A 25,583-nucleotide genomic window follows, 5' to 3' on the forward strand; every position below is an offset into this window, starting at 1 on the left:
CAATTCGTTCGTACAAAAGTGCTCGAAATAGGCGATAAAAAAAAGTTCGATGCTCGGTAAATTTATTTATACAGGGTGTTCGGTCACCCATGGGAAAAATTCTAATGGGGGATTCTAGAGGCCAAAATAAAACGAAAATCAAGAATATCAATTTCTTGACTGAGGCTTCGTTAAAAAGTTATTAAAAACTTAAGATAAAAAATTTCCAATTATTCTGAAAAAATTATTTTCGGTTGCAGAGGTCGATTGCAATCGCTTTTGGTCATTACACATACCTTCGAAATCCTACGCATTTTCGAGAAAAAAATTCGTTACCGAAAATCTAATTTGAGACCAAAAATGGATCCCCGAAATTTCATGCAAATCTGTAGAACGTCGTAACTCCTGAACGGATTGGACGATTTTAATGTTTAAAAAAGCAAACTACGCGTATTTTAGTGTAGAATATGTACAAATCGTAAAAATATTCGAAAAGTTGATCCTCGACCCCACAAAATGACAAAAAATCCCATAAAAATGGTCGAATTTTCAAACAGCCATAACTCTTACAATAGTGAATATATTTCAATGAAACTTTTTTCTGAAGTAGAGCTTATGGGTACCTACGTATAGCGCCAAACAAAATGACTAAAAATGAAAATCGATTTTTTAAGAAAAATCGACAGGGGGTAGGTGCCTATATTTTTCGGCGAAAAAAAATGTTTTCAAATCGTTTAAAAAAAATTATTTCCGGTTGCGGGGGTCAATTACAATCATTTTTGGTGAATACACATACCCCCGAAATCCTCTCCACTTTCGAGAAAAAAAATCGGGAAGGTGCTGAAATTTTTTGGCGAAAAAAAATTTGTCAAATTGTTATGAAAAAATTATTTTTAGTTGTGGGGGTTAAATACAATCAATTTTGGTCAATACACATAGCCCCGAATTCTTACGCACTTTCGAGAAAAAAATTCCTTACAGAAAATCTAATATGAGGCCAGAAATGGTTCTGCGAAATTTCACGCGTATCTCTAAAACGTCATAACTTCTGAACGGATTAGAGGATTTTAATGTTTCAACGGCAAACAACGCGTATTTCGGTGAAGAATATGTAAAAATTCTAACAACATTGAAAAAGTTGTTCCTTGACTCCGTAAAATGAGAAATCCCTCATAAAAATGTTCCAAATTTGAAAGTACCGTAACTTCTATAATAGTGAATATATTTCAATGAAACTTTTTTCTGAAGTAGAGCTCATGGGTACCTACGTATAGCGCCAAACAAAATGACTAAAAATGAAAATCGATTTTTTAAGAAAAATCGACAGGGGGTAGGTGCCTAAATTTTTCGACGAAAAAAAAAATTTCAAATCGTTCTGAAAAAATTATTTCCGGTTGCGGAGGTCAATTACAATTATTTTTGATGAATAGACATACCCCCGAAATCCTACCCAGTATCGAGAAAAAAATTCGAGAACGTGTGAAATTTTTCGACAAAATTAAAAAGTTTTAAATTGTTCTGGAAAAATTATTTTCGGTTGCGGGGGTCAATTACAATCATTTTTGGTGAATACACATACCCCCGAAATCCTATCCACTTTCGAGAAAAAAAATCGGGAAGGTGCTGAAATTTTTCGGCGAAAAAAAATTTGTCAAATCGTTATGAAAAAATTATTTTTAGTTGTGGGGGTTAATTACAATCAATTTTGGTCAATACACATAGCCCCGAATTCCTACGCACTTTCGAGAAAAAAATTCCTTAGAGAAAATCTAATATGAGGCCAGAAATGGTTCTGCGAAATTTCACGCGTATCTTTAAAACGTCATAACTTCTGAACGGATTAGAGGATTTTAATGTTTCAACGGCAAACAACGCGTATTTTGGTGAAGAATATGTAAAAATTCTAACAACATTGAAAAAGTTGTTCCTTGACTCCGTAAAATGAGAAATCCCCCATAAAAATGTTCCAAATTTGAAAGTACCGTAACTCCTATAATAGTGAATATATTTCAATGAAACTTTTTTCTGAAGTAGAACTCATGGGTACCTACGTATAGCGCCAAACAAAATGACTAAAAATGAAAATCGATTTTTTAAGAAAAATCGACAGGGGGTAGGTGCCTAAATTTTTCGGCGAAAAAAAATTTTTTCAAATCGTTTAAAAAAAATTATTTTCGCTTGCAGGAGTCGATTACAATAATTTTTGGTCATTACACATACCCCCAAAATCGTACCCATTTTCGAGAAAAAAATTCGAAAAGATGTGAAATTTTTCGACAAAATTAAAAAATTTAAAATCGTTCTAAAAAAATTATTTTCGGTTGCAGGGGTCAATTACAATCATTTTTGGTGAATACACATACCCCCGAAATCCTACGCACTTTCGAGAAAAAAATTCATTACGAGCGGAACTTGAAACGTTAATAACTTTTTAACGAAGCCTCCATTAACAAATTATTATTCTTGATTTTCGTCTTATTTTGGCCTCTAGAATCCCCCATTAAAATTTTTCCCAGGGTTGGCCGAAGACCCTGTATATGTGGTATGGAATGACGAGAAAAAGTTCCGACAAACAAATGGAATTTAATTTGCAAATGTATTTCGATACCGGAACGAAGAGGGATTAATAATTAGTGGAACGTCACTTTCAATTATCCGTTTCGACCATTCAGATTAAAACAGTGTACGAAAACAAACTTCGACAAAAATAGAATCGAATTTTAAGGCAATGGCCCTGCAGACTTAAATTAAAATAAAAGAAAAACTCGCGAACCGAATTTCCGGTTAAGTCGTGCGAAAATAAAATTACCAAATCGATTTTTCTCGTAATTAGTATTAATCGTGAGACGAAGGTGCGAATCCCACGGGGACAGTTCATCGAATGATACGCTGAAATGCACTTTGTGTACTTCGAAACTCGATAGCCTCTGTTTGCAATCGGAATTAATTTTCTCCGTTCATTTGCCTGACCTGATTCGACAGTAATTTATTTATTACCAGTAACAGGATTTATTCCAAGTAAAACATGACGCCGTTTTCCTGGACGAACATCCATTGTTCTGTCGTTGTTGCTCGTTATGCAGTATCATACGCAAAACGTGTGCCCATTTTAATTTACCCTTTTATGGAAACAACCGACATCGACGTACAGTGAATCTTTTACTTCCACGGTTAATTCAATATTTTCGCGATGTATTGTACGAACAAAGAAAAATCGGTCGAACTGATTTTTAGTTCGCCGTACAATACATCGAAAATTAAGTCCAGCTCCTTTACGAAAATAAAATATAAATATGTATACACGAGTAGAATATTGAAAAGACAATAAATCGAGGACTCACTGTACTTCGTGTTAGTACCACACGAGGATTAAAGAAATTTTTGATCGTTGTGTTCTGTGGACATTTTATTACTTATTTCGATCGTGATTATACCGAATGCAAATAACCTGGTACAAGCACTGCGACCTCACATTTTGCAAACTAAAATTCTTGCAACTTCGTGCAGCAAGATAAAGATTAAATTTTTCATTCGCGGTTTTATTCTGTCTATTTTAATTACGAATTTTATTAAATATAAAGGACCTGAATGTGAGGGCGGAGGGTAAACAATGCCTGTGATGTTGACGCTGGTTTCGAGGCAGTTCCGTGTTCATGAAATTTTTATTAATGAAAGAAGATGGCTCGTCTGCGAAGGATAAATAACGGTGGAATATAAAATATACGATATTTTCGTGGCAGAGTAGCTAAATAATCGATACCTTCGATATTTAATTAAGAAAAACAAGCGAGACGAATTCTAAAATATTACAGAATAATACAGCTCGTCGCTTAATCAGAAATACGCTCACGATAAAGTAATGCGACTCGATTTATATTTTTCGATACTGTGCCAACGAATGCTATAGTTTTCAAAGGAGTCGGCGTGATATCGCTTACCCGGGAACCCAAGCGTTACGTGATAGTCGTAACAAATCTGCCACGTGACGTAAATCGAGACCACGATTGTTCCTTCGACTCTTTCTCGTTACAAAACGCATGGAAAAGAAAGTTGCCGATTCTGGTCGTGGTCGATCGCCTCGAAACCAGCGAATAGAATTAGTCGTAGCCAAAGTCACTGGATACGTAAAGTACCGTCTTCGATCGAGCCAATGCTCCACGTTTGAGAACGTAAAATAGCGAATGCACTCTACTTATCTTAATATCAATTATACCTGTATATTGTGTGTTTCTAGAATTTAATTAATTTCAAAAATGTTGTCCATTTGTTAGATCATTATATAAATACACTGTACGTATTGTTTCGCGAAAAACTGTAAACGCATACCGTCGAAATTAGCTTCGACGAGTTGGGGCATTTGAATAGCGCGCGCTTTGAGGGAAGATGGCGGCCGATCGGACGGTACTCGATGTGTCCCAGCGACTTCAGTCGTAGGCGAAATGGGAATGACGTCTTTGTTCCACGCGTGGAGACTCACGTTACGCTTTGCACGCGCTTTATCTGTCCCGAGGAAAGCACAAACAAAAAAAAAATAAAGCACCCTCGAGAGAGCGAGAGACTTTCGCAGGTACGAATAACGATCGTTGTTGCATCCCCCTCTCTTCCACCCCGACCCGCTCTTCTAGCATCGGGACACGCAGGAAACGCTGACAGTCCTCGACAGGTTGGACCTCGATACCGAGAAGCCGACCGACGAGGAACTGGCGAGGAAGTTCGGTTTCGAGGAGGCGTATTACGACGGCACGCTGACGTGGTGGCAGAAGCTCAAGCCCCAGATGTGGTCGCTGTTCGATGAACCCTACTCCTCTTTGGCAGCCAAGGTTCGTATATTTTACGGTTACTTCGAAGGGTACAGGTGGTGAGCGCTAACTAACGGTTCAGCCCTTACGCAATTTCGAAACACACGTTGTACCGGAATTATATTCCCTAACATATTGGTGACGACGATCACTCTTGAGTTAGGTCTTGTACAGGGATTTTCACGAGCTTTTTGATGGAAATGCGTACGTTCGATCGAGTTGACCTATTTACCATGTACGAAGCATTTCTTGAACTCTTGAAAACAATTGTTTCCCAATTTTTATGTCTATTTATAACGGTGAAAATGACGAGTCTCTTTGCAGCCTCAGACTTCTTGAGACCTTCGGATTCATCCTACTAATCGTGTAACGAACATTTCATCCCACCAATTGAGGTTACACTTTGATGGGGCACATTAATTACTGCGTATGCCCATTTTGGTAATGAATCTGAATATTACTGAGAACGGTTGCATTATTCATGCTGAACCGTTGGCATTGGTACTCGATGTAAATGTGGGATGTACGAAACATAGAGAGCACACCTCGATCGAGACTATAGAGCGTCAATTAGTCACTTTCTTAATCCCCAAACGCATAAATATCTAATAAATATCTCTTTTGTTTTTAATGCTTAAACGTTAGTCAAGTTCTAATGCACAGATATTATCGTAATTACATATTGAAACCGTCCAAGCTTCCAAAATGGCCGCTGACGGTAGTTAATTGAACGAAACTTTTTCCGAAGCAGAAATAAAGAAGTTCATTTATTCGCGGTCCGTCGATCGCGACAAAGAAGTGGATCAAACTGTAAAGTCCCGACTGTCGTACGTGCACGTCTGTCGAAACGACGCGACTCTGTTGTAAACAAGTTTATGCTCGATGAAAAAGTTCCCTCGATAACAACTTCGAGCGCGCCATTTTAGTATTCAACGAACAACGCGCGATGTTCGAACAGTGAAATTTGCTATATTCGATGGGAGTGAAATTGTAAAAGTGTTCATCGATCCTGTACATATCGAGGGGACAAAAATAATACCAATTATGCGAATACGGGTTTAGGAAAGAAAAGTCCAACGACGTACAGTCCAGGAATACGTATAAAAGTGGCTTAAAGTTGGTAAAAATAATATTCTTTGACGCTTATATTGAGTTCTTGTGTTTCTATTAATTTTGTAGATAATTCTTGGACTGTTTCATACGGGTTCTGGTATCGATCTAACGTCAGATATGATTTCCAGTCGCACTTCCGGTTACATGGTCTTAATCTACGCTCGTGCTATTCACACTGTTTGCGCCACTCGAGAGTATAGACACTATAGACGACTGGATACACAACTACAAAGCGTTTAATCGGTGTTAATTGACAATTCTAGTTCCTTCCACATCGTAACCACGTTATCCTTTATAATTTACGATTTGTATTCAATTTTCACCCGTTTGAACAATTAATCAAACTACAGAATACCAATCAATTTCTGTGTAATTAGTTGCACGTAGTTTTTTTATGCGAATACTTAGTGATTTTCTGAAACTTTCGAAGCTGCGTAAAATAATAGGTTTCTCCTCTTCGGATTTACGTGGGATCGAGCTTCCGTGCACAGGGGAAACTGCTTACATATTTATAAATGGAGGAAATTTATATTCCCGCCAACTTACTTTGAAAAATCAGGTTTACCTCGAAAACTTTTTGAATTTACATTTACTTTATGTTTCTTCGGCGCTGCGGATTCTTTCTTCCTTTGCGGAAAAATGGTTGTTACACGCGCCATTCGTCTTGCAAAAAGTGCCTTATCTTCCAGATAACAAACTTCGTGCGTTTGATTTTTCTTTTACCCGCAAAAAGATATGGTTCGATATCGCAACGTTTCTCTCCCGAGAGTTAATAAAGGCTGTATCGAATTGCTGTCACTTATAAAGCTCGTATTCCTTTTGTATGTCGACAATTAAGACTTCCAGGTACAGCCAGCAGAAATTAAATGTTTGTGACGAAAATTGTTACGACTGACCATTTAGAAAATTCTTGACCATTTTCCAAAACAATTGTTTTCTGACCGATCACCGACCATATTTTGCTGAACCCTTCGACTACGGTTTTTCTCGCCTTGATTGTCGTCTATAGGCGCCTTTCGTAGTTACTAAGTCCTACATAAGCTATTCCAGGTGGTACAATTGTATATCCCGACTGTTCCCTCAGGTGATAAGCATAGTCTCAGTCTTCTTCATCTGCATCTCGATCGTGTCGTTCTGCCTGAAGACGCATCCGGACATGCGAGTGCCGGTGATCGTGAACCGGACGGTGAACATAGGCAACATGACCTCATGGGCAGTGGACAAAACGCACACGAACGCTCACGACTTCTTTTTCTACATCGAGTGCATGTGCAACGCCTGGTTTACCCTCGAGTTCCTAATACGGATCACCGCCAGCCCGAATCGCTGCGTGTTCATCAAGAGCTCGGTGAACCTGATCGACATGGTGGCGACGCTCAGCTTCTATCTCGATCTGGCGTTGCAACGTTTCGCCTCCCATCTGGAGAACGCCGACATCCTCGAGTTTTTGAGCATCATACGCATCATGAGACTGTTCAAGCTGACGCGCCACTCGTCCGGCCTGAAGATCCTGATACAGACGTTCCGCGCCTCGGCGAAGGAGCTCACGCTCCTCGTTTTCTTTCTGGTCCTCGGGATCGTGATATTCGCCAGCCTGGTCTATTACGCTGAACGTACGCAGTACAATCCGAAGAACGACTTCAAGAGCATACCGTTGGGCCTGTGGTGGGCCCTGGTCACGATGACCACCGTCGGTTACGGGGACATGGTGCCGAAGACCTACGTCGGAATGTTCGTTGGCGCGCTCTGCGCTCTAGCCGGTGTACTCACGATCGCCCTGCCCGTGCCCGTGATCGTCAGCAACTTTGCGATGTATTACAGTCACACGCAGGCGCGAGCCAAGCTACCGAAGAAGAGACGCCGCGTACTTCCGGTCGAGCAGCCAAGAGTGAGGGCTCCGGGCGCTCCGCCAGGAATGGCCGGAGTACCAGGGACTACTGGCCCACCGGGTTGCGCCCCCCAACACATGCCACCGGGTGGACCACTATCGGCTACCGGTGCTCTAGCTCCTGGCCTTGGACAGACGGCTGGAGTTGGCTGCCCTGGAGGTCAAGGGCCCCAAAACAGACGGATGAACGCCATCAAGACCAATCATCCCAAGGATGTTTCGTTCGCCACGAAAACAGGTAAGTTACCCCCTGTATTACACCTTCTTCTTTTTCTAATTTGGATTTAGCTGATCGTGAGTCGGTAAATTTCCCACAAATGCGTAAACATTCGCTGTCTAATCACTGGCGACTCCGATCAGTTACATGCCACTGTACCATAGAGAGACGACTAATTTCAAATCATTCTGAAAAAATTATTTTTAGTTGCAGGGATCAATTACAATCATTTTTGGTGTGCAGACATACTCTCGAAATCCTACGCACTTTCGAGAAAAAAATTCTTTACTCATAATAAAATGTGTGGCCAGCAAGGTGCCTTAAGCAACAAGTCTCTCTATGGTACTTTTTTTTAGGAACAGTTTGGTGTCTTTCAGGTATTGTAGGACCTATGGCTGTGTGTAGAATGTTCTATACTGAAATATGTATCCAGTTTTATATCGGTATAATACTCTAGTGGAGATGATTGTATAACTCCGTAAAAGGAAAAGGAATATTCGATCTAGGGTTTCCTTTAGAAATTTTAATTTCTTTTCGACAATTTTTCTCAGCATAATTTTGTATTTATTGCGAGAAGGCGACATTCAGATCTCGTTCCATGTCGCTCCAAGAATGTCGTGCACCCCCTGTGCGATCTTTCGGATGCTGGGATATTGTTCATCTTTACCTGATGGCGATATTTCTTACAGAAGCCAGAACACAATCCTGTGATACCAATTCTACTACCACATTTAGAATAGCATTGCAAACTTGGTAACGAAGGGAATGTGGAATATAGATGGACGAAGACCAGTCCTCGAGATCTGTGTTCTGTTGGATTAATATTTTCCCCAATCGAAATATCGAAATAATCACACCCATATCAAGCCCCTGATCAGAGTAAAAGTCTACTAAAAATACGAGTCTCGTAAGATCGTACTTCTCCACACATTCATCGCTGTTGCTTCCTAAGTCGACCCCCAGTTGTAAATAATATTTCCCCCCACAATCGTCCAGTTATTCGATAAAAATCCACCGTGAGACAGCACCGTGGTCCAAAATAGAGGGACCATAAGTTTTCCTAGTTTTAATAAACGCTCTCACCGGCGTCCTCGACGCAAAGTGGCGGCCCCAGACGTTAGCACCCTATCGCGAGAACGAGCCAGGATACACCAATTATCATTCTCCGGAGGAAGCTAGGCGGTCAAAGGGGCGAAACCCTAACGCGAGCCAATTTAGTAGTAATTGTCGCCCGAGCGTAAAAGTCTCTAGTGTCTTTGTTTTTCCTTTTCTTCTTGTACGGTGGGTTCCAGAGGAGGACCGGAGGAACTCTAACCTACGGACTAACGGGACCAAGACAGCCGGAGGTTTGGGTTAAGCTGGAACCAAGACTACTTCTCCACTGCCGAGGTGCACTCGACCGGGGCGTTGGGATGACCGTGTCGCGAGAGGAAAAGGGCGAGAGAAACGTGGACGAAGGGGAAAAAGATCGCCGGAGGAGCGGGGCTCAAGACGGGTATCAAGATTGCACGGTCTATAAGGGAATATTAGATCGCTGCGGACGAAATGTCGGATTTTTACTGCGACGGATCGCGACGCGTGAATTATTAGAACCGTTCGTTCATTCGTTACTCTTTCTTTTTGCGAGGGGGAACCGACTTGCCTTCGACTTTCACGCTTTTGAGTTCCTCGACAGGAGTGAGGCATCATTGGATCTCGATTACAGGAATTTTAACCCTCTATAATTTAAATTATATTTGGCTTTCGACAAGCACAGTATTGTCTTCAAATCGTAATTTATATGTATTGTTCACGGAGGTGCAAACTTTGAAGATTTACGACGTTATGGAGGGTTAATAAATTTTCGATCCACGCAGCGGAGTTGGGCATCGATCGCTGGAATTAATAGTCGACGATTTATGATTGTCGTTAGAAAATAACTCGAATGCACTCTGCAGTGGAATTTACACGAAATATCTATAGGGAAAAATTTTAATGGGAGATTCTAGAGGGCAAAATAAGACGAAAATCAAGAATACCAATTCGTTGATCGAGGCTTCGTTAAAAAGTTATTAACGTTTAAAGTTAAAGTATGCACACTATCGCGCGTACGCAGCTGTACGCAGATTGCCGTTCTACAGGCGCGACTTTAAACGTTAATAACTTTTTAACGAAGCCTCGATCAACAAATTACTGTTCTTGATTTTCGTCTTATTTTGGACTCTACAACACTCTGTACATTCGTCCATCTACGATCGGATAAAATGTTAAAAATTTCCCATTTTTTAAACAGCTAAATTCAACGAATCGCGGGAGAAAGAAATGTTTAACATCGTCGAAACGGTTTGTGATAATTTTATTTAATAGGACGCTTTATTTTTAATTTAAATGAAAACGCGCGACGCGCGGTGGCGATTAATTATTTGTTTGAAACGTGCTCGACGAAGCTCGTGGATAGGAGGAAACTGAGCGTGAAATTCCGGCGATCTCGCGGAACGAATTGGCGGTGAAAAATTTAAATGCAACGCGTCAACATCTTGTTGGGTTGACCGTCCGATGGCGCTGAGGTCGCGCGATAAATCAGAAGCGGAATGGCGGTTCAGCGATTAATCGGTGGTTTTAATTAAAACACGTCAGCCACAGTGTTGCCAGCCTTTCGAAAAGCTTACGACAGCTGTGCCCGACATTTCGGATGCAACGATCGGGAACGATATACAGGGATTTCGCTTGGATACGTTCAGCCCGTATCTATTTCTCTTTTTCGCGCCATTTGTTCCTTGCGATCGGGTCTATCCAACCCTCCCAAATCCCCGATTTCTTTTCTTTCCTCGCCTCGTCGCTTCAACCCCAGCCGTTATCGCGATAACAACGCGAAATTGACTCTTTGCACGGGCGAAAAAAAAAAAGATTTTAGCAAAGGTGAAAAACGATATTTTTGCAACATAGCGAAACGAGCGACCAATCACTGCTCGGGCGGACATTTTCTAGGCGCTGCAAAGAGTCGAGGGGGTAGTCTGGCCCCGGAACGTCGAGATCAACGATTCCTTTTTTACTTCCTTCGAGTCTTTAGTTGACAAATTGGGTCGTCGAGCTGTGAAAAATTGAAGTTGTGGAACTTCAGCTCTGCTTTACTGCTGGATAGTATTTTACGACGTCGATAATATCGATCGACTTGAAACTTCATCCTCTTTTAGTTACACGTAGTATGTGTACTGCAAATTGATCAGTTTTCACTGCTACTTTATGAACTCGTCGTCGTGAAGTCTCCCATCGTTCCAAACACTATACAGTGAAATATTATTTTCCTATATTCTCACACGTGAGAAGTTAAAAATATTTAGATTCTATTTACTATTTTTCCACGGCCCTGGCGAAGCGATATATCGAGAATAAAGGATCGTTCGCGTTTGTGCAAACGTATAGGAGTGTATACGCGCGTTTTTTGTAAGTTAAGAACGTTTGAGCCTGCGTTCTATGGATCAGACTACCCTCAAGGAGGAAAGATACGAGTGTTGGAGAGCGTAGGGGTCCGTTTGAACTGACGGGGGAATATTCATCGGCTGTCAGCTTGGAGGCACGGGCGCGCGAAAGCCTCGTCTTCGTCAAAGCCGAATAATTTATGAACCGGAGAGCACAGCTTCGCTGCCAAAAATTCCTGAATGTTGCAAGAGCCGCGTAATGAGACTGGCGAATCTCGGGGAGCTTAAATATTTGCGTTCGGGACGTTGTAGGAATTTTTGTCAGAAGTTCGACGTCATACCGACAAGATCCCTCCCGCCGCGTCCGGCGACCGTTTCGTTTTATAAACGGAATAAAAGATGCCTTTAATTTAGCCGGAATTGACGCTTTAATCGTTCGAACCATCGGGCGGAACGAGATCCTGCCCAAAAGCCGCGAAACTTCTCAAACCTCTCGTAAATTATTTAGAAATTTACCAATAAACGTTGCTCAATCTCGAAATTAATTCCATTTCATTTATTTCATAAATAATTGCAATCGTTGCGCCTGAAACTCCGTGAAATTTGAAAAAAGATAGCTTGACATAATTTAACTATCGTCTCTACAAAGCTTCGAACAATAAACTCTAACGTAGAATTTTTACACGCTGACGAAGAATATTTATTAAAGGTTGAACGTTTTCCAAAACATTGTTCAAATGAGTGGGAGTATAAAATCGCGGAAGAATATTGCAAGCAGGATCTCATTTCCGCTGCACAAACGTGATAAATGTCGAGCGACGCGAGGACGAGGGATCTTCGATGTACACGCACGCATGCACACGTATAACCCTCAAAGTTTAACACGCACATACGTCCACGTACGTGTAAATATTCGGATCGATCGTGATCCAAGTACGAACGATACAGGCAGCCCCGCACCACCTCGTTCCAATCTATTTTTTCCCGGCTGTTTTCTATTTGCGCGATCTTCTGCGCCATCTGCCGAGCAAAAGATCGGAACTTTGGCGGCCATTTTATTCCGGCGTAACGTAGCTCGAGAAAAAATGAAATCTTGGGTTTTTAGCTCGATTAACACGTTGACTGCCAATTCTTACGATTTGCTTACATCAGATGTATCAAATTGTCAATTAAAAGCTGCGAATAGTTATTAATTCTGTTTAGTTTCGTGTAAATCTCGTGGTAAAGTACACTGGAGTATATTAAAATATTTCTGCACAGAACTTTGCAATTTAAATAATACTAGACACGTCGTCGACAGTTTGAAAACGTCAAATTATTTCGATAAAAATTGTCGATAATTTGAGAATGAAAGGGCCGGGCAGAGAGAAGGGAGAATTTCTTAAATTCACTTGAAAAACGCATTACGTAAAATGTTCGAGGTGTCTGCGGGAATATTCTAGTCGAATCGAACTGAATTGGCCACTCAAGGCCACTTCCCCCAATTTAAATCTCGTCAGAAACGATTCCGACTTTTACGGTATTCCAGCTTCCCTCTTTGCTCGAAAGACACGTGAAGATTTCCTCGAGGAGATGAAAGATGGAGTGGCAGCGATAGCAAAACGATATGGCGGCGGTAACGCGGCCAGTAGCCTCGAGGAATCAATTAATTATCACCCAACGCGGTGAAATTTTCGAGTAATTAAATATCAAAACGTAGTCTATGGGTTCCTTAATAAAAATAAATATCCTACGAGGAAAATTATAAACTTTTCTGCAGACATTCTGTAGCCAAAGTTGTGAACGTAAATATCAAAAAGCAGAAAAGTAAATAAAGTCAAATATGGGGGAAACATTCCATTCCACGAGAGTTTATGGAAACTCGGGAAAAATTATAAACTTTTTTGCAGATACTCTGTGGCCAAAGATGTAATAAATTTTACACATTTTAATGTATACGACGGTCAGTAAAAGTTTATGCTTCCTGTATTGATTTACGTATTCGCTGCAGGAAAGGAATAGTTTTCGTCGTTTAATTGGCGGCTCTTATCGAGGCAAATTAAAGCAAACTTTTAAACGCTTTTTACGTGGAATACACGCGTTTCGTAGCGTTTGAGGCAACAACCGACTATGCGGAGGCAGGGAAAATTACCGCAAGCGATAAATTCACCGAAGAAGTTCCGAAACGTTTGACAATCATCGTGTTAACGAAATTTCTTACGTTCGAGTAATATTTTCGTACTTTGATCGAATAAATAGAAAGCAGCCTTTGCCGTTTAACCCTTAAGGAGCTTGGAAATTCTGAGTTGCGTCGATATGGCACCATCATCTTCCTTCTGGAACCAATGATATCGTTTCACGAGTATCCTCTTTAAAATTTCACGAATACTTGCGACTCGAAACGCATTAGCATCCTTTAAGCGAAATACAGTTTGCTTATTTGAAGATTCATAATTTATTACGCTGTTTCAAATTAACATTCGAAGGTTAACGAAATGAAGGTAACAGAAATCGGTAATTCCCAGTCTTCGGAAACAAAATACTTCGCGATTGAATTACTTCGTAATCGCGAGAACGGAAAATTGTAAAATTTATTTGATTCCGTCCGTCAGGTAGTTGATAAAAATAATTCCAGCCGTCTGTTTCACAAATTCGAAACGAGCAATATCCAAAGATACCACGGAGAGAATACGGTAATTAGAAAATGGTCTTTATTGGTGCAGCCATTATCGAACGTTCGATAAATATTAAATTTTTCGAAATAAATTTTCTATACTTTTTTAGTAAAACGAAAAATTCTACGAACTCTACGGTACGATAATTTAACATAAGTACGTTTAAGCATTATCGTTAAGTTTGTATATACTTAAAAAAATTTTCCAAAAACGTAGAGACGAATCGTTTGTCAAATTTGTTAATTTTAAATACGATAAGGCTCAACGATCGATCGATCGGTTCAAATTTCCACGATGGCGCGAAGTATTCGATAAATAGGATACCCTAAATATTGAAAGAGATTCGAGACGAAGGTCTATCGATGCAAATAATACAGGGCGTTCGAAAAAATTTTAACGGGAGACTCTAGAGGGCAAAATAAGACGCATCTTCAAACGTTAATAACTTCTAAACGACGCCTCGATCAACAAATTACTATTCTTGATTTTCGCCTTATTTTTGCCTCTAGAATCTCCCATTAAAATTTTCCCCAGGGAACTCCCTGTATATAAATACTACGTTGGTACAGATTAATTAGGTAATATAAACGAAGAGCTTGAAACTGCGAACGAAATCGCGTATAGTTCGTCGGAATCCGTAAAGTAACATTGTAAACGCTACAGTACGACAATAATTTACTCTTAACGAAAATTTAGCGACGGTAAAAACAAAAGAAAGTAGTGAAAATGGCCGGGGTAAAACTGGGCCGTTCCGGAGGATAACGTAAAACGATATCACTGGGCATCGGAGGTTTTTCTGAACGGAAAAGACATTATGTAACATCGTTCGAGGTGCGTTCGAGGAACAATGAAACCGAATCCCAGTCGAGGATCGGCAATTTCGATGCAAACCACTTGCCGCAAGCACACTCGCATCTACTCTACCACTTAAAACACGAGCACACACGCGCAAACATACGTACACTAAATCAAACACGGTTCGGGAATACTTGACCATGCATAAAAATGTTTGCCATTATAATAAGCCAATAACCAATGGGTGATTCTACGCCAGGAATTACGTCGATTGGTACTCGATCGATGTGTGCTCTACGGATCCGATTTACGATCTTACCAATTAACTATCGTCTGCCACGAGTGTGGACAGAGTGCTTCAATTTTTAATTTAAAGCAAACTGTCCAGTAATCGTATCGCGTGCAAAAATACTGGCACGATTAATGGCGGACGTGGAGCATGCATTGGCGCGGGCACCATCGCGCCGGGCACTGCGAAGAATCATTCGAACCTTGTTACTTTCGCGAGGGAGACGAAAAGAATGAGCGTAGGTGAAAAAATTACTCTATTTCCGAGTGAAGGGAACATCCGATACACACACACACACACGCACACAGGATCGTACACACGCATACATGGGCGCAGGGAGACCGCAAGCTCGATTTGAAGATCGACTGTCGGTACAGAAGAGCGCTTGTGCACCAACACAATGGGTACACGTATGTATATATGTATGTATATCGCACGATGCTCACCCTGAATACCAACGGGACCAATCGACAGCCCCCTCTCGTGATCCTCGAATCGCGCGTATCGAGAAAAATTACGCCCCCTTGACCCCCACAGTTGCCGGAGAACCGTCGTTTGTGCTGTTACGATTGTTACACGCGAGAGGAAGTCACGTGAACGGAGAAGGGCGAAGAGTGGACGAGAGGAGGGCGACAGGGAGCATAAAAGAGGAACGAGACAAGCATATCAAGCGGCCAATAGGGTGTATCGATCTCGCGGATCGACGGGAAGAAGCGTTTCGGGATTTCTATGATAACGAAAAGGACTGCTCGAGACCTTGGACGGGCACAAAACAGTTCTCGTCGAATTTTACACACGCCTCGAAAGTACATTTTGCAATTCGCTGATGCGAAGTGCTCCGGGGGTTGGACGACGAGCGAACCGAGCTTATATCGAAGTGACCGGGATCGGAGAGAAGAATTCAAAATGCAAACGATGACAAATCATAGCGAGGATACATGTTACACGATCGAAGAGTTTAAACGTGAGATTATGTACCGTTAATGTCATTATAGGCATCTGGTTTTTATAAAGACGAATTTGGACGAGGACGACGACACGTTGCACGAGACGATAATTTATAGGGATTAATCAAATTTAAATCGATTACGAGATGCGCACCTGGAGGATCGAGAGGCTTTTTTATTCAATTTTTTATTATAATTCGCGAAAGATTGACGAATATCCGCGTATTCTGTTGTTCTGAATATAGGATTGAATAAATTAATTTCCATTAAAGGATTCGGTAAACAAAGATAAATCAAGAATGAGAGATGGTGCACTTAGGTAACATTAAATAGGGAAATATTAAAAATCGAAGGTTGATGCAAAAAAGACTAACTTGTAAAAACGAGACACGATTAAACACACACACACACAAGATGGAAATATTCACATACGTACATTCACTTTTCTAGACGAAGAATTTTCTGACGAAACACAACATTCGAGACTCACAGAAGGTTAAATGGGTAAACGAAGAATTTACGGTAATTTTGTACTTGTTATAATAATGGTATTATGTCGTACGAACTGATAATTTATACGTAATTTTTTATTTTCAATTTCTACCAACGATTTTACAATGTGTGTTCGCTTCGTGAAATGATTATCGTTTGGTACGTGCAATATTTGCAGCTGTGATATTCTATGTTTATTAATTGTTTGTCTACGTAAGTAAATTTCATAAATTTTCACGTTTTTATAAAGTTCGAGCTAATTTTCTTGTACAACAGGGTATTTTTATCAGCGTACACGCAGAAGAAAGTTAATAAAAAGGAACGAAGTAAACGAAAGGGAATAATAAACAGACGAATTTTCAAGAGAAGTTAGAACGTATCAACTTTTAACGAGCAGTAATACTATTATACATTAAAGTGTAGATTTAAGAACTTAGGGCATCAAAATTACTTTGAATTTGTTATTTCATCAAAATTATTTAATTGCACGGAATTAAAATTCACGACGACGGACTTTGAAAATTTATAAACTTTTAACAAGGATGTAAGTTGAAGTTTCTTCGAATCTTTATAAAAAGTTATTACAGTTTTAATTAAGAACGTATAGCTTTGTTAATTCTCGTAAAATATTTTATACAAGAACTTCTTTGCAAAATGTCTAGGTGTCTGATTTTGTTGAGATAACAATATTTGATTCGTGTTTTCTAATTCGATATAACTAAATTCTTTATGCGTTTGTTAATTTCATTCTGTATTTGTAGTGATAATAAATTTGCGTATGAAATTCTAGATATTCTTATTGTATTAATGCTCTCGACGCAAACGTTTAAATTACATAAGAATCAACGAAGGAATAATAGAAATAAAATACAGTAATGAATTTTGCAAGCTCGTCGAGTAGCTTTGTAATCGATGCCATATTTTTAAACGCTAAAATTTAACGACGAATATAAAACGAGGACTCTCGAACGATAAACCTCGATAACAATAATTTATTTCTCGTTAAATAAATCCTGGTGACAGAACGTTTCGTTAATTCGACGTTTATTAATTAACGATAAAATCAAAATGTAGGTACATCGAAAAGACAAATTTTTGTTTGCAACGAGGACAGAATGGTCATTAATAAATTGCAGGTTCGTTGCAACGCTCTAAAAAAAAGAAAATGTAATAAAAGTACGTTTCAAATCGTGACCGTTAAAAGTTATAACACTTTGAAGTTTACTAAATTACATCAGTTTGAAATTATATGAAATAATAGGGTTATAAACTGTTGATTCAAAGAGCAATTCCTCAGAATTTATAAGCAGAAGTGGCGGGAAATTTGAAATGAAGAATGGCCGCTATAAAAATTGAGAGGACGTATAAATACCAAGATCGTTTAATCGGTTTTTTGTCTCGTTTAAAATATATTTTCCGTGTGGATGCAACGTCGAGAACGATCGAGTAATGAACGGGTAACGATTTTCGGTGCTTTTATTTCGTGAACGTCTCGAGCACCCTTGTCACGGCGACTTTGATTGCTTCACTATCGTCGTATCGAGCACCCTTTCATCGGTAACTTCAGTGACCGAAACAGAAAATAATCTCATCGCCAGTTACTAGCGCGACAAAGAAGTTTTCGTTCCTTTATACCGTTTTAACGATGTCCTTTGAGCGCTCAACGAGGACACTTTCTTGGTCAGCGGTTAATGAGTGCAGTGGAAATCGAGCAGAAATGTTTGTTCGACTTTTTTTTGGTGAGATCTTCGCCAAATTCTTCTGCCATTATTTGCATTGGAGCGTAACAATCGATAATGACTAGTTCCGCACAATTTTTGATGCAGTTTGTCGATGTTTGAACTTGTGTTTGTGGGCCACTTGTGCAGCTCTTGGACTTCTTTGAAACGTACCTCAATCACGTGTTCAAAAGATACATAATTATTGTCAAATATCGATATTTCATTAGGTGTTTCCAAATTCTAAACAGAAATTAGTATTTGTTCCAAAGAATTGGGTTGTTTGTTCAAACTTGATGTGTTTGTTGAAAATAAACATTTTATTCAATAATGTTTCCATCGATTAAGTTTTCTCATCAAAGAGAATTTTATAGTCGTTTGCACAAACTTCTGTTGAATTTTTATCTTGTTATGGGAGCCTTCACCAATATATTTTCGAGGTTTTTGTAATCGAAATGAGACCAAAAACGATATATATAATTTGGATGGTATTTGCGTATATAATGAGTGACAATAAACAATTAATATTGATAGGTAAACAGTATCCAAATTCTATCGTGTTTGGTCTCATTTCAATCAGGAAGAACTCAGAAATACAATGGTGTAAAAGTTCCTTCGGAATTAAAAAAAATCATCATCAATCTTTCTACTTACGATGTCAGACGTTTGCACAAATTCACATTGAAGCTTATTTTCCTTAAAGTCTTGGCAAATTTAATGTTCCTCGAAAGTCGAAACGGTTACAAAACTTTTAATGGTTTCCGTTTCAAACAGTTTGAGTCGAACATTTTCAATTCCATTCGAACAATTTGAACCGAACTTTTCTAAAAAGAATGTTCTCGTATCCTTCCCGCGAGTACGAAGTGGAGGTTGAAAATAAAAGTTTTTCCGGTTGGAACGGAAATTACGAAAAATCCGAATACAGTTCACGCGTTTCGAGTCGAATATTAGTCGACGATTTATTTCGTCGTCGAATGTGAACGTAATAGTTGCGATTACCCCAAGACTTTTGAACAGCAATGTACACAGAATCGGGGGTAAAAGCAAGCAGTCTGACGTTGTATGCACGCACGAGTTTTGCGGTTCCCAGATACATTGTTTCATCGACGATGAATAAATCTGCCCCAGGATCGACAAACACGTTCAGCAACCGTGAAAGGAATTCAATTGCTCACAATGTGGTCGAGTGTAATTGACAGACCCGTAATTGACAGAATTGTGGAAACTGACTCGGAGAAACGTATGATGAGGTGGAATTGGGGCCAGTTGGGAGGGAATGCTGTAACTTCGACCAATGAAGACACAAGGCAGGCAAAACTCGATAGTTTAAATCTCACCTAAATCTTTATTTTCACTTCTATTTGCACATTCGCGTTGTCCTTGATCAAAACTTCAATCATTGATGGCTAAAACGTCGCGTTAGAAACAATTTTAGCGATTCGATCTCGTATAAAAAATTGTTTTATTTTGATTTGTGCGGAGCAACGATGAAAAAATAGCAAATAGTACTTGTTTGATATCTGAAATGTCAGAATCAATTTTTATGATTCGATCTGATAGAAAAGTTGTTTGAAAAATTAAATAATCGCTATTGTCGGGTTAATTGACAGAAATGGAGACGGTTTGTGAATTGATCCTGTGAAGAATTTACTCGAGAAGACATTTATTCGTCGTTAATGGAACCGTCCAGTGGAAGGAAACGCAACTCAATCCTTTTTCCGTGTCCAGCAATTATTCACGGAAAAAGCTCGCAATTTTCAGCATTCGAACGAAAAGTAGAATAATGTATAGCTAATGGTACCAAGAGAGGTACGTTGGAAATGAAAAATGTATAGTAAAAACAGAAGAGAAAACAGGAAACGTGCAAATACACAGTTTTGCGCGAATTTTAATTTTTTTCTCCTCGTTTAAATTTTACATAACGAAACTGAAATAGAAAATGTAGATCATTAATTAGGGAACGTCGAATAAATTATTTCTGAATGATATTTTTATTTGAATCGACTTGCTCGAGTAAATAAGACACTTTTACGTAGGTACTTTTAGACGGAATATTTTTCTTTCGTGTTCCCTGTTTCCAAAGTAAAAGCACGTTTAAAAATTGCTGATAATTATGATTGCTCTTTTCCGCGAACGTGACCAAATTTTTGCGGAACAACGTTCCACTCTTTCGCTAATTGTAAGACCTGGATTCACACTTTCTGTCGGTTCTGCAACACACCCAACGTCCGTCGTGAAATATTCGTTTATATCCGAACAACCCCCTTAAAACACGGTGACCCGAGAACAAGGTTTAACACTAATTAATAAATGTTGATAACCCTCGTATAACGTGGATTTTCTCCGCGGGAATTTGATTGGAATTAAATCGTAATAAAAGCTTCCACCATGTTTCCTAGAAATTGCCAAAAGAGAAAACCGCATTGTCAAAGAGGTGTTACTTTTTTTTTACATTTTTGTTCCTTTAATATTTAACAATTCGTTTTATACGATCCCCGTAAGTCTAATTTATAAAAAGAAAGAAATCGACGGAACCAAAATGGCGGTGAGAATCGACGAAGAATATTCAAATCCATCGTTTGAAGTTTCTTCGATTGGAATTCCGTACGTTCGTGAAAACACTAGAACTTTATTATTAACCGTATAATAAGGTGTTTGTATTAATTTCGCGAATCGACACTTCTGTTCAAAGTGGATTAATATTCAACACGGTATCGAATATAGTGAAATTTATTTGACGCAGACCATACCGTAGGCATCTCCATTTTTAGTGGAATTTTTGAAAATGGGAGTACATTGCGCGTGATATGATTTAAGCAATAGAAGCTTGAACGTTGTAAATATTCATGACCGTCTACTGCTCTAACAAGTAAGTATTTGATCGATCTGCACGTGTCATAGGTAGAAATTAGCATTTAAATGCTGAAACGTGCTGACACATGTTTCTCGCGGTTCGTGTGTCAGCATTTCGTTGCATGCTCGATCAGAAAATATATGCATGAAAGACTCCGCAAATCGGAAAATCACTGTTATAGATCCGGATGGAAACATACCGGTTTACCTTTGTTCTGGAATTTCGGAACCGAGCCAAGAATATTTACGATTAGCAGGACGAAAATTCCCGTAGAAAGATTATTCTTTAACGGTTAATACGATGTTTCACACTGTTGGATCGATTCGATCGCTATATTTTAGAAAAACTTGGCGAAATATATTGAAAATAAAAGGTGTTCGAATGGCTTGAAAATACAGTCCAAGTTTAAGCTTAGTTTGGATCGTTCGAACCACATCAAACCAAATCAAATATCCAATACAAATGAGCAGAGGTGTATGGGTAGCTTGAAAATGCAATCTGAGACAAGTTTAAGCTTAGTTTGGCGTTCAAACGAAGTCAAACGACCAATTCTAATAAGCAGAGATGCTCGAGTAGCTTGAAAATACGATCTGAGATAAGTTTAAGCTTTGTCTGGATCGTTCAAACCACGTCAAACCAAGTCAAACAACCAATCCTAATAAGCAGAGGTGTCTAAGTAGCTTGAAAATGCAATCTGAGATAAGTTTAAGCTGTTTGGATCGTTCAAACCAAATCAAACAAACTTCTAATATTGTTCTTTAATAGCAAAAGTTTAGACAAAGTCAAGAATCACATTGTTCGACAGTGTAATTTTGTGTCTACAGTTGAAAGAATAAACTTTCTTATCAGGTTCATATCTTACTGCCTCGAACTACATTTTTCACTAATTTCTAGAAACGTAGTAACGATTTAAGTAAAAAGGACGTTTACGAGGTTCGAATACAAACGAAGAGAAATCTTGGAAAAGATCATAGGATATAAAGAACCAATTGTCGAAGTAAAGAAGGTTGACGTAGGTCTCAGTTCCATAACTTAAGACTGTATATATTCCAAATCTGACATAAAATAACACGAATTCCGCAGACGGATCAAACTAAAACGTACAGGAAACAATATCAAACTCGACACGACGGTCCACAACGATTGTCTGCGAGAAAAATACACTCGGAATTAAGTTTGCAAGGATATGCATCTTGAGACATTCTTCCATTTTCCCCAAAACCCAGAGTTTCACCGGAGGGAGAGAAAATGGCGGAGAACCGTATTATTCACCGAAAAATGAAATCAACCGCTCGAGAACGAGCCCAGCAACCGCGAGAAATCGAAGAGTCGATGGACGATTCAACCCCCCCGCGTCGATTTCATCCCCCCACCCCCAATCGAGAGAGGAAGAAACAAGAAACTGCATCGTAGCGAAAACAAGAAACCGTTCAGTCTCCCAAATAGTAATACATATCATGACGCTTTAAAAAAAAAAAAAAAAAATCGAAACGAGAAAGCAAACGACGCGATGGAGTCGGAGCCCGATTCGCAGGGGTGGACCGTGTGTCCCCGGGTAAAACGAGGAAACCGATAAAAGAGTAAAAAAAAATGAAAAAAAATATAAGAAACAGAGGAAAAAAAAAAGCTCATTACGAATTAGCGCAGTACGGTATCAGGGGAGCGACGCGTGCTGTATCCAGGGACACTCTGTATAGAAAACCGAACACGCCTGATTCATACGAGCATACACACACACACACACACACACACACACACATACACAGAGCTCACACACGAACCACAAACACCACACAGAGAGACACGAGTTCAATGACCACCGCCCTTTTACAAGTTTTATCGGTCCTTTTGACTTTGTAGATAGAGATTCGACTTTTCTTATACGGCGCCGCGACGCCGACGAAACCGACGCGTCCATGGCCGTTACGCGCGAACGTCGTAAACGTTGAATCATAATTATCGCTAATCTCATTATTACTTACTCATCGTTACGGTTATCGCGAGTTTAAAGTGACGAGGAACGGGAGGAACACGTAAACTGTCGCACCGTTGTTCCGGGTGTGTTTCTTTTCCTTTTTTTTTTCGAAATTCTCGGCGTGACGTCACCTTCATTATCGTATTTAATAGCATTATAATTTATTCTTGTAACATCATTATCGTTATCGGCGCGATCGACGCGATCATCGTCCGCGAATCGCGTCCCGGGGGCTACATTTAAAGCAACGAGGAATCTCGAGGGGGAACCAAGATGGCCGAAATTCTGTACGAACGATTAACACTTTATCGACTTCCGAGAGTCCCCAACGATCATCGACCGGTTTTCGAGTGGTGGATAAAGTGTTTTCGTTCCTATGGATCGTGCAAAGGATCGTTTGCCTTTTATTAGTTTGGAGATTTGTATTTAGACGAGAGTTTCGACCGTCCTCGAGACAAAGATGGAGTTTCGCGCGCGTATCGCTGTCGATGATCGCGGCGAGCGATCGCGAGAAAATGAAGCAGATGGGAAAAAAAAAAAAAAATAAAAAAGGCGAATTATACATATATCTATTATTGTATCGAGAGTTGTGCGCTGCGTTTGTGATTTAAGCTAGTTCGTTTGTAAATAAAGACTATTTAACTCTTTGACATCGGCGTGCCCGCGTGTGTTTTGAATTCGCACTTAAAACAGCCCGATCCCCACCCTTTTGAAACATGGACGCCCGAGAGAACCGCGGAGTCGTAGAATTTTAATTGGCTATTTCCACCCGGGAAGCAGAAAGGAAGACATTTGGTTTTGTAATGAGTGCCCTCGACCCTCTGCGTAAACATATTTTGAGTTTATCTTTTGAGCTTCTTAAACATTTTCATTTGAAAGCGTGTCTCCGTTCTTAATTGGCGGATTTCTTTTGCATATCCGCGCGCAAATTGCGAACTTAATATTTATGCGTCGACTCGCTGAACGTCGGAAAATATTTTATCGTTTAATTCCAACAATATCATTTTCTTATCAACAATGCAGACTTATTTAAGTTTCATAAACGAAGAGCAGTTTATCTGTAAGAAACTAGGATTATTAAAATATTTAACAGTTTTTTTTTCTGTGGAGTAATAATTTAAATTACGGTTTTACCCTTGTGGAATTTGCGTAGGAAACGTTCATAAACATTCTGCTACGAATACTATATCACATATTAAAATTGTACGACACCTGACGCAAAGTAAAAAGAGAAGATTTAAACGTGGATAATATTCTTTAACAAACATTTATTCTCTTTCTCTTCGAATCGTATGGCAATATTTAAACTACGCATAATCAACGTTAAATAATATTCCTATTAAAATAGTGGAAAACCTCGACGAAATGTTTGCAAATAAATCAATCTTTACAAAACATATGCACAGCACAAGTATCAGATCTTTTTTTTAATCGATTTCGTTAACTTTAAAATCTGTTGTTAAGCATCTATATTTAAAAAAATAAATCTCTTTTTATTCGTTTAGTGGAACTTTAGTATACAGTGTGTTCGGTCATCCCTGGGGAAAATTTTAACAGAGGATTCTAGAGACCAAAATAAGACGAAAATCAAGAATACCAATTTGTTGATGGAGGCTTCGTTAAAAAGTTATTAACGTGTCAAGTTCCACCCATAATGAATTTTTTTCTCGAAACTGAGTAGGATTTCGGGGGTATGTCTGTTGACCAAAAATGCTTGCAACTGACCCCTACAACTAAAAATAATTTTTCCAAAACGATTTGAAATTTTTTTTTTCCGTCGAAAAATTTCACACCTTCTCGAATTTTTTTCTCCAAAATAGGTAAGATTTCGAGGCTATGTCTAATGATAAAAAATGATTGTAATTGACCGCCGCAACTGAAAATAATTTTTCCAGAACGATCTGAAATTTTTGAATTTAATTGTTAATAACTTTTTAACGAAGCCTCCATCAACAAATTGGTATTCTTGATTTTCATTTTAGTTTGGCCTGTAGAATCCCTCATTAAAATTTTTCCCAGGTATTTCATGTCTGATTTCACGTTTAAGAAAGGTGAAAAAATTGTCCACCTGTAAACGATGCGTTTTATTTCGATAAACTTGGAATATTTCACGGACGAAGTACAGTTTGATACCAATGGGAATTATAAAGCGAACCAATTATCAGTAATGTCGCAAGTGGCACGATTCAATTGTATCGTTTTAATGTGATGGGCGAACATGCTCCCCGACAATTGAAAATTGACTTTCTGCGAACGATGAATTTCATTTCGATAAATTTTAAATATTTCACGATTATATTGTCGAAGAACCGTGAGTTACAAAGCGAAACAATTATTTTATTATTGGTTTCGTGACGTTTATTAATTTAAAAAATAATCATAAAGTTCGCGTATGTTAAAATATTTAAACGAAGATATTAAAACTGCCAACCGTTACAACGAGTACAATAAATAAATAATTTTTA

The 25,583-nt window shown here is 39.1% G+C and overlaps 1 protein-coding gene and 1 long non-coding RNA gene across 5 annotated transcripts in view; both read left to right on the forward strand.

Annotated features, from left to right (window-relative positions):
- Positions 1-10,420, forward strand: part of LOC143347333 (potassium voltage-gated channel protein Shaw) — a 42,600-nt gene extending 32,180 nt beyond the window's left edge. Inside the window, exons 3-6 of one of the 4 annotated variants that reach the window (XR_013080580.1) lie at positions 4,605-4,799; positions 6,976-8,017; positions 9,289-9,900; positions 9,934-10,420. Coding sequence is in view for 3 of the 4 variants with exons in the window: in XM_076776371.1 (XP_076632486.1) it covers positions 4,605-4,799; positions 6,976-8,017; positions 9,289-9,353 (1,302 nt within the window). In the remaining variant the exon portion in view is untranslated. Of the gene's footprint in view, positions 1-4,604; positions 4,800-6,975; positions 8,018-9,288 lie in introns of all 4 variants that reach the window. The other 3 variants (XM_076776371.1, XM_076776372.1, XM_076776373.1) reach the window with 3 other exon arrangements.
- A 1,672-nt stretch (positions 10,421-12,092) lies between these two features.
- LOC143347334 (uncharacterized) lies at positions 12,093-23,768 on the forward strand. Its single transcript, XR_013080581.1, has 2 exons — positions 12,093-21,615; positions 21,708-23,768. It is a non-coding gene; the product is annotated as an uncharacterized LOC143347334 (long non-coding RNA).
- The last annotated feature ends 1,815 nt before the right edge of the window (positions 23,769-25,583 follow it).

The sequence above is a fragment of the Colletes latitarsis genome, chromosome 11, assembly GCF_051014445.1.
Source record: "Colletes latitarsis isolate SP2378_abdomen chromosome 11, iyColLati1, whole genome shotgun sequence".
In the NCBI taxonomy this organism is placed as follows: Eukaryota; Metazoa; Arthropoda; class Insecta; order Hymenoptera; family Colletidae; genus Colletes; species Colletes latitarsis.